The sequence below is a fragment of the Numenius arquata genome, chromosome 8 (assembly GCF_964106895.1).
Source record: "Numenius arquata chromosome 8, bNumArq3.hap1.1, whole genome shotgun sequence".
Taxonomy (NCBI): domain Eukaryota; kingdom Metazoa; phylum Chordata; class Aves; order Charadriiformes; family Scolopacidae; genus Numenius; species Numenius arquata.
In genome coordinates, this window is record NC_133583.1 from 22,077,270 (window position 1) to 22,087,313 (window position 10,044).

The 10,044-nt window shown below is 46.8% G+C and overlaps 1 protein-coding gene across 1 annotated transcript in view; it reads right to left on the bottom strand.

Annotated features, from left to right (window-relative positions):
* Positions 1-6,830, bottom strand: part of EFCC1 (EF-hand and coiled-coil domain containing 1) — a 53,815-nt gene extending 46,985 nt beyond the window's left edge. The window contains exons 1-2 of the mRNA XM_074152422.1: positions 6,150-6,830; positions 3,836-4,242 (exon numbers count right to left, since the gene is read on the bottom strand). Coding sequence (XP_074008523.1) covers positions 3,836-4,242; positions 6,150-6,830 — 1,088 coding nt within the window. The remainder of the gene's footprint in view (positions 1-3,835; positions 4,243-6,149) is intronic.
* Between the last annotated feature and the right edge of the window lie 3,214 nt (positions 6,831-10,044).

Sequence of the window (10,044 nt, forward strand, 5' to 3'; positions counted from 1 at the left end):
TTTATGAAGTAATTGATTTCTAGGCCACCTATAATGTAGCATAGAAAACAGAGCCAACTTATATTTGGTAAGAACAATTCACGTCAAACCAATTTAATTTCCTTCTCTGTCACGGAAAAGGGCTGAATGGATAAAGAGAAGCAGTAGAGGTGACATTTTTATTGTAGTAACATTTTTATATGTGGCATTCTTATAAATAATATTTATAAATCATAGGAATATATTAAAATACATGGATAGTGTCACCTTGAGCTGGAGCAAAACTTACTGAAAAAAAATGAGTTTAGGGAATAGCTGTTAATGATTTGCTCTCGAATAAAGAGAGTGTATCAAGCGGAGGTCACCAGAATCTGTCCTGGGAACTAGCCAGTGTGTTCATTTAGGCTGCCAGCTTTGGAAAGAGAAATTACAAATGTGCAATTGACACCAAGCTGGGAGGGAATAGCAGCAATCTGGAGGTTAGTCCCAGTGTCATTTTGAGAAACTGGAAGAGTAGTCCAAAAATGAAAAAGCTGAGCTTCAGTAATAACAAATGAAAAGTCCTAGGAAAATGAAATCAAGTGCAGGGGTAGAAAATGAGAATAGCTCTCTGGGCAGCACTGCGTAAAAAATGGGGCTTCTACGACTTCCTAAACTCTTCTCTATGCTGACGTTGTGAATTATGCATTTTTTATATAATAGCAATGATAAAGCATACAATTTCTTGTGACACATCTTTTTCCTCTGAAATGAATCGAACTCATGCTTTCCAGTAAGGAATTTCTTGAAATTTACCTTTAAAGTATCTGAGCTGACTCACTAAATTGACAAGGATTAAAAATAAAAAATAGTACATATTTCTATTGGTGGAGAAAATAGGAAACCAAAAACAGAGACGTGTCTCCAGTGTAGGGAACAGGGTCTGCACCTTGAGACAAGAAGGATCTAGAAACTATTTGGTCAACGAGGTTGGCTTCAGAGCCTTAATAACGTGACGGGGACGTTTCAAACCCTGATTCAGGAACCTGTGTACTTAAGTCATACAACCTTCAGTTAGCAAACATTTACCAGAGATGCTGACAGCAACATTTTGCATTAAATTTGCAGGAATGTGAATCTGTGGTCAGAAAAGGCAACTGTAATTAGGTACCCCAATTCAGGAAAACATTTAATCACTTGCAAGTATTTAAATGCTTTCCTGAATAGGTGCAAACTATGCTGCTTCCTGAGTTAGGAATTACAATTTAAGGTCATTGTTGTGATTCCAGGCCTAACTGAGAGCAAGCTGGTGTAAGAGGGAAGGTCTAGAAGTGGGATTTAGATGCTTAAAGAGTTTCGAAAATCTGAACCAAAAAGAAGACAGCATTTTCTTCTTTGCTTTAGAAACGCAAAAGTATAAATAGAAGCAGCATGAAAAACTCATAGAGCGGTCTCGTTGCTTGAAGATGATCCTCTCTGGAAGAAATTAGACTTTGGCTGAAGTAAAATAGTGGCCGTACCAAGCCAGCTAAGGTGATTTCTCAGGAGTCAAATCTGCAACCTTAAATGCTTTCTGCAGTAGACTCAAATCCCCACTCATTTCTTTCCACCGCTACCTTGCAGCGTGAATTCTTGCCAAACCTCAATCCTGCTTAGATGCTTACAAACTTTTTGTGGTACTTGGAAATGGAGAAAACTGCTCACTGGAGTACAAACTTAAATACATATTGACTTAAATAACGTTACAAGTAATACGCTTGCCAGCTGACTGAGAAACCGGCGGGATGTGTCAGCTGTCCCTCCATGTCTACGCTGTGGCCAACTCATCATCTTTCCCCCAACATGTGCTTCTTAACACCTCACCCAAACTATGCCCATGGGTTTTTGGGTTTCTGCACGATGGGAGAAGATGATTCTTTATGAGCAGAAGGAATTTTTGCCATCTGAAGCACAAGTGTAAGCGAGTAAAGTGAGTGGGACGAGTGGTGATGCCGATGGCTGTGTAGGCAGAGACAGCCATACTGCTGTTAAGCTCTTTATCACAGTAACACCGAGCTCTGCGCTGCTTAACTAACCTATTTTCTGCCAGTTTGGGCATCTCTGTGTCACACGGTGAAACGTGGAATTACAGTATTCCATATACTGTGGAGCTGTGGAATATGACCGCAGGACTGCGAGTCACAATCATCAGTAAGCAGTTCTGCTGTTAAACTGTTTAAGAGCCGTAATGCATGGCCAGGGAGATGGAAGTGCTTTATGGCTAATGCAGAACCAAGACCCGCTAAAGGGTCTTGCATGTGGAAGCTGCCTGGTCCCGTGCTAAACGTGCCGCAGGGCTAAAAAAAGGCGTGTAGTTTCCGAATGTCCAGTCTAGCACCATTCCTGAGCTTTACACTCACTTTAAATTAGCGTGGAATTTTAAAATAAATATTACAGGTGAAGATTATCTTGCAAAGAACATATAATTTACATTTTTAAACTCACACTATTTGTTTTGATGTAACCTATAAAAGTTCCTGCTCTGCGAGGCCCAGTTGACATTTCTTATTGTCTTTAACTAGTTCACCTCTACCTGCTTAAAGGTGATTTCTTATGCTTCATCATACTTTGGAAAAGCAATTCTGCAGGACAAGAACTTAACTTCATTGGTGCTCATGCCAGGGGGACTTTGATGGACTAGACAAATAGTATGATCCTTCTCAGCACTAAGAGTTGTATTGTTCACCCAGAGATTCCCATAAGCAACAATCATCTCAGACACCACGTGCCCTCACAGTGTTTTTAAAATCCTATAGATGTTTAAATAAATGCTTTTATCTTCTGCCAGCACACAGGTATTAACATACACAACGCTTACAGAAAGACACCGGATAAAATGATTATTTTTAGAATTTCCTCCCTTCATAAACCAGTACAATGGCTATGATGCTACAAATAACTCCCTATGAATTCTTTTTATAAGCAAACAGAGGAAGTATAAGTTTAGGAAGAGACGAGGAGTTCAAAATAGACAATATATTAAAATCCTAGTTTTAGTACAGTTAGGAAAAAAATATTAAATAATAGTTTTACTTTGGGTCAGTAAAAATATAAACAACATTTCACTCCATAGGCAGTTTGAAACTTGGGCAGAATTATCTGGCACTTAGTAACCATCAATCAGCCCCAGTTTTGTCTGAGAGAAAAAGCAACAAAACCAGTGAGCCATTAAATTTGTGACCAACATTCTGAGTTTTGTAATAGGATAAATAAATATGTTTCCAAAAGTGGGGTGTAGTTGGATAATGTATTTTTTTGTTTGAGACTCCCACTATATTATTGTGTGGGTTTAGGAATGCGTTTTAACTTTTCTGTTCTGGAGTATGACATACTCTGTCAGTGAAGAAGTGATGAAGTCACAGCAGAGTTGAAACTGGAGGCCAGAAGTTGGCCTTGGTGTTCTTCTCCAATTTGTCTGAGAAGCTGAACACCTTTCATAAGAACTAGAGTATCAGCCATCTGATCACAGCTGGCTTTGGGTGTGGGATTTAACTAACAGGAAATGTCTGAATTGATAGTAGTTAAGGTGAAAAAATATGCGTGTTGGAAACGGATTCTGAAGGACTTCTTTTGTGGCTTTCTTGAAGTATTACTACTTTGAGTCTTATTGCTGTGTGTCTGAGGAGTAACTTTAGCTCTCAGCATCCTTATTTTGCCCCAGTTTCCACTGAATGTGCCCAGTTCTGATACGGATCCTTACCAAGAAAATCGATAGGTAGCTCCTAATTTCCCTCTGGCTCTTTGGAGACATTTAATAAGCTCCCACCAATGATTTTCAAGGTAACTTCTGTTCCAATACTGTGATTTTCTAGGCATTTTTTGAGGGACTGGAACTTACCTGTAGCGCTGCAGTTCCGATTCCAGCTGCTGAATGTATATTTGCAGATGTGGCACTTCATTAGCTTTCACCTCTAGCTCCTTCACTTTGCCAAGACTGTTGAGGACAGCGTGTCTCGCTTCTTCAACCTTCTTCCTCATTTCCGCTTGTTCCCTCTTCAGGTTTCGGTTGCAGTCTTCCAGATTGACCAGAGCCTCCTGAGAGCTCTTCAGCTCTCTTTCCAGCTCTTGATTGAACCTCATTGCTTCTTCAATTTGCCCATCCCTGGAGCTCCGGATGAGTTCCACTTCCTTCAGGACACTTTGAAGGCACTTGGTCTGGGAGTGGTTCTGCATTAATTGTCTGTTAGTCCCTATAAAACAGGTCCCCTCTTCCTTATGGTTAGCATGGCATTTCCGCAGTCCTACCTGTAACGAACGGGAGCAGAAAGCAGGGAGAAATTAATGTGTTTTAAAGCAACGGATGTTTTAATCAAGACTGAAAATGGCTGGATTGTGTTTTGTTGGGGTTTTTTCAATGACATATAGTTGACCAGTAACCAATAAGCTCCTTTGTGAAATACAGAGGCAAGAAAACAATCTCTGTTTCGTAGACTTTTGTAAAACTTTCGTAGTTTTTAAATATGTACATTTAAATTTAATTTTAAAGCTACTCATCGAAGTGGAAAATTAGGTTATTGCACAGGTTTCTGTATAGCTTTAACGTCATTACTTTAGTCTGGCCTCAAAAGGCAAAGTAGTATTCTGAAAAAAAACATTTCCAGTTATATTTTTAAGTCACGTTGGATAGAAAGTGAGCAGAGAGCAGCTGGTGGTGCTCTGGACCTCTCATCTTTGTCCTCCTCCTGATTCTCTCTGGGGCCTCCGAGTGGTGACTTTGTGTTTGGTTGTGACTTCCTTTCACTTTTCACATGGGAATGGTAGAAGTGGCTTTCACCTGCCGTGCGGGAGGTTGCGAAGCCGGACAGCCGGCTAACGCCGATGGCAGTGTCACACGTGGAGCAGAGGTCCCCAGGCGCTGTCTTAGTGTTCAACCCAACCTGATCAGCCCCCCCAGGAATACCGGTGAGCCCAGCCCTTTGCCTGCTCCGTGCTGTTTCATGCCAGAACAATTTAACTGCCATTAAGTAGGTGTGTGTTTCGCTTGAGCCAGTACAGCAGGAACAGAAACCAGCCCCTGAGGTAGCTGCTGGAGTGTGTCCAGAGGAGACCCACCAAGCTGGTGAGGGGTCTAGATAACAAGTCATATGAGGAGAGGATGAGGGAACCGGGCATGTTTAGTTTGGAGGAAGCTGAGGGAGACGTCATTGCCCTCTACAACTACCTGAAAGGAGGTTGTAGAGAGGTGGGTGTTGGCCTCTTCTCCCAAGGGAATAATGACAGGACCAGAGGAAATGGTCTGAAGTTGCAGCAGGGGAGGTTTAGATTAGATATTAGGAAGAATTACTTTACTGAGAGAGTGCTCAGGCACTGGAACAGCCTGCCCAGGGAGGTGGTGGAGTCGCCATCCCTGGAGGTATTTAAGGAACGTGTAGACATGGCACTTCAGGGCATGCTCTAATGCCCGAGATTGTTGGGTTGTGTCTATTTGTGGGTGGGTGTGGGGTGTGGTTGTGGGTGTTTGGTTTGTGTGGGTTTTGTTTTTTGTGGTTGGGGTGTTTTGTTTTTTTTTTGTGGTTGGACTCAATGATCTCAAAGGTCCCTTCCAACCAAGAAGATTCTGTGATTCTGTGATGGGGCTCTGCGGGAGCCAGAGATTGTTCATCAGCCCTTTGGCAGGGCTGGCTCCCACCCCCAACTCGCACGGCCACGCTCTGAAGAACACACACTGCTGATGTTTCCGAGGGAGAGCTCTCGGGCATTTAAGGCTGGGTCATTAGATGTGCTCGTGCAGGTAAGAATCAAAAAGTTCTGTCTTACTTTGGAAAAAAACCCGCAGTGGTGCGTAACTGGTCTGTAAGTGACTTAGGGCATGTGCCATAGGAAAAGCCGTGTTATACACCTAGGTTTGTTAAAATTGTAGAAGGCATCAATTTAGCAGGGTGGTTTTCAGTGTGTCCCTAAAACAGACATAACGTCCCACTGCTGAAAATACAACATTTCTCTTTAAAGACTCTATGTAACCAAACTTTGCTAAAAAGTTGATGCCGGAGATGAAAGAGCAGCCTCGATCTATGCCATACTCCTTTTAGAAACGGGTCTGGGGACGGTTTTTAACACCGGATTTTCAAAGAGCGGCATCGTCCCTGAGCGGCACATTAATGAGGGCTAAGGTGATTAGCGGGGGGCTCCGGGGACCCGGGCGGCACACTCACCTGCAGGGCCAGGCAGCGGGCGTCGCTGCTCTGCAGGGCGGCCCGCATGTCCTCCACCAGCTCCCGCAGGCTGCCGTTCTCCTCCTCCAGCTTGGCGATGCGGTCCTCCGCCTGCTCCAGCGCCACGATCTCCTCGTAGCACTCGGGCGAGCAGGGCCCCGCCGGCCGCCGCTCCGCCGCCCGCCCCCCGCCGCCGGCCCGCCCCGCCGCCCCGGCCCCGGCCCCGGGGGGCTCCCGGCGGCGGCGGCGGGGGCTGCGCAGGCGGATCTGGGTCTCGATGTGCTCGCTCTCCCGGCCCAGCGGCAGGCGCGGCGGGGCGCTGCCCGCCTTGGTGCTGAAGTAGCCGCAGAGGCGGGCGTGGAACTGGCGGAAGGTGAGCTCGGCCGAGAGGCCCTCCCACAGCCCCGCACACTCCTCGGGCTCGGCCGCCGCCGCCTCCTCCTCCTCCAGCCCCAGCACCTGGCACAGCGTCCGGAAATCCTCGCCGGGGATCCTGCCCGCCCCGGCGCAGTCCAGGTGGTGGAAGATCTCCTGCAGGTACTGGTCCAGCCCGGTGGCCAGCACCACGATCTCGTTCTCCACGCCGCGGTCCAGCCCGTAGTGGTAGGCCAGGGCGCTCACCAGCCACTGCGTCCGCCGGGCCGGCCGCCCGTACGGGTCCCAGCCCTCAGGCGGCTCCATCGCGCCCGCCTGCCCCGCCGACGGCCGCGACCATCCTGCCCCCGGGCCGGCCGCCCCGCTCGCCGGCTGCGCCCCCGACACGCCCCGATCGGCGGGCGGGGCGGGGCGGGACCGGGCGGTGTCCCGGGGGGCTCCGCTCATCCCGCTGGCGGCGTCTCTTTTCCCACCGGCCGCTTCCCCCTCAACGGGGGCGGCTTGTTGTGGCGGTGGCCCCCCGGCCCTGTGGGGTTCACCGGGCAAAGCGGGCAGCTTGCCACCCCGCTCCCTAAAAAACCAAGCCTGGGCTCAAAGTCTGCTTCGAACCTCTCATTTCCTTCTGGTTCCTTTCTAATGTGAGCAAAACGATAACATTGCAGAATGCAGTTTGACAAGTTAACGCCTGTGAACAAGTAAATGGTCCCATTAAATTCATTACACTAATATGCTTAAAAGTTTGCCATCTTTCTGTTTGCTTGTTTTTTTCACTTCTGTAGATGTGGCGTCTTTATGGTAAGGGCATGTCTTTGTTAAGTTGTTCTTTGTGATAGAGATGAATAAAATTTAAACTGGTTCAGATGGCTGAGCTTTCCAAAGCAGGGATCTTTTGGTCAGTTTTTGGTTATGGAGTAAGATCTCTTTGAAAATTAGACGTGACTCAAAAGGGGCACCCAGCCTCAATCAGTTCCGCTTGAGTGGAACTCTGGGCTGCATAGGCAAGAGTGTGGCTAGTAGGTCGAGGGAAGTCATTCTCCCCCTCTACTCTGCACTGGTGAGGCCACAACTGGAATACTGCATCCAGTTCTGGGCTCCCCAATTCAAGAGGGATAGGGAACTACTGGAAAGAGTCCAGCGAAGGGCAACAAAGATGATCAAGGGATTGGAGCATCTCCCTTATGAAGAAAGGCTGAGAGAGCTGGGACTCTTTAGCCTGGCGAAGAGAAGGCTGAGGGGAGACCTTATTAATGCCTATAAGTATCTGAAGGGTGGGTTGAAGGAGGAGGGAGCCAGACTCTTTTCAGTGGTTCCCAGTGAGAGGACGAGGGGCAACAGGCACAAGCTGGAACATAAGAGGTTCCACTCAAATATGAGAAGAAACGTCTTTACGGTGAGGGTGCCAGAGCCCTGGAACAGGCTGCCCAGGGAGGGTGTGGAGTCCCCTTCTTTGGAGATTTTCAAGACCCACCTGGATGCAGTCCTGAGTAGCATTCTCTAAGCAATCCTGCTTCAGCAGGGGAGTTGGACTAGATGATCTATACGGTCCTTTCCAACTCTAAAAAAAAATTCAGTGAAATTCAGTGAAATTCAGTGAGTGCTTAAAAACCTTCCCTGTGAACCCTGGCTACCTTTCCTGCACTAGCAGCCCACCAATTTCAGAGGGAGCCTGTGCACAGCGTCCAACCAGTATTTGTTGAATGCAGCTACGATCAGGGAGCAGCACGAGTGGGGCTGCTCCATCGGCAGGGACACACCACACGCCAGTGGTGACCGTGGCACCAGCTGTGCCTGAGGCCTGAATAGGGAGGCAAGGTTGGGGTGGTGATAACAGACTCCATTAACAGCCCCAGACAAGGAAGGGTGGTGAATAAGCCAGGTCTGGGGTCCATCCAAGAAGTCCTGTTGAGCAGCTGCAGGTAGGGACAGGGCTGGTGGAAAGGCTACCATGCAGGTCCATCCAGTAGAGTGGGCAGGGACCAGAGATAGCTACACCTACAGCATCGCTCAGGGAAGGACAGGGGGCTCAGCGCTGGGTGCCAGTGGTGCTCTTGGGCAGGGAGTGTGGGTCCATCTGAGGATGTTCAGGGTAGGGAAGGTCTGATGGTGCGCTCAGGGCCTGGATGCTGCTAACGCTTCCTACAGTTGAATGGGATTGTCGACTGACTTCTGCATGCTGTGCATCATCAAGAAAATGCATCCTTTAGAAGGCCGTTGACCTTCCTCTTCACTAAAAATCAAATTTCTGATTATTTCGATGGTAGGCTGGTAACATAAAAGGCTGTTTTGCTGGAGATCTCCCTTTGGAGATCCAGGTTCCCTAAAGGTACTCAGTGCTCCACAGGATCAGCCTTCCTATTCTCAAGGGCTGAGTTTTACCCACCAGTGATCTGCTCTTTATTTATTATCCAAAATAGTAGTGTGTTTTGTCATTGTGCGGTCAATAGGAATCTCCTAATGGAGATTCTCCAGCTCATGGATTTACTTCTATTTGGTTTGGGTTTGGTGGTTTTTTGATTGTTTGAGGTTTTTTGAGATATTCTTGTACCTTTAAAGAGCGTTTCTACCATTTTCCTCGTATGTAGTGATGCATAACTTGTAACGGTTTTGATTGACTTGAGGAGTGACTGGATGAACTGACAGGTTTTTTTCCGTGTTTAACATATGCATATATATTCCTTATTCACTCCCATAGCCATGTATACCTATCAAACTTCAGCTTTGCTTAGTCTGATAATGTTATTAATGCAAGAACTTGACTTGGGGTCAAAATGTCTCTGTAACGCAGCACCAGAGAGATACAGGAAAGACAAAAACATAAACCTGGAGTGTTTTTAGCAGATCCTACAGAAATCCTTGTCCGTTACTCACCCACACCAAACCAACTGACCGACTGACCCCAAACACTGACTAAAGCATCAAGGCCCTGGAGCTGGACAATGCAACAATCAAAACTTGGTTTTGGTATGGCTGGTTTCAATTGTAAAAATGTTTATCAAGTGGAAATAATTGATTTAAAGGCTGCCAGAGTCTTTACCAGGCTATAAACGTGTCAGTGTAAATTTTACTTTAGCATCTATAGTTTCTTGGGGGTGTCTCTGGGTGGAAGAGAGTTAATGGCACTGGGGAGCATCTGGGCCTCAGTTGAACTCCTCGTTGCCCATCTGCTGGGCTTCTGGTTTGCAGGAGTGAAGGACACAAATGACCTGGAAAATCTTGGGCTTTCTGTGTTGTGACTGGAACAGGAAAGTGAGCGTGTCAGAACAGTGTCAGGTCATGTTCACCAAAGTTCCACCTCTGAAAGAAAGCAGATACCTGATACTAGGAAACCCCCCAAACCTTTAGTCGTTGTGTATTCTTTGGTTTTTCAGGAGAAGCTCTGACTGACGGGCACTTGGGGTTTGTATCATGTTTCCTTAAAAAACAACCACCTGACCCCATACTTTTAAACACCGGACAACTGTGAAAACAGTTGGACCAGAGAAACCTTAATGTCCCTGTAGCCTCCCTGTGATGAGGAGGT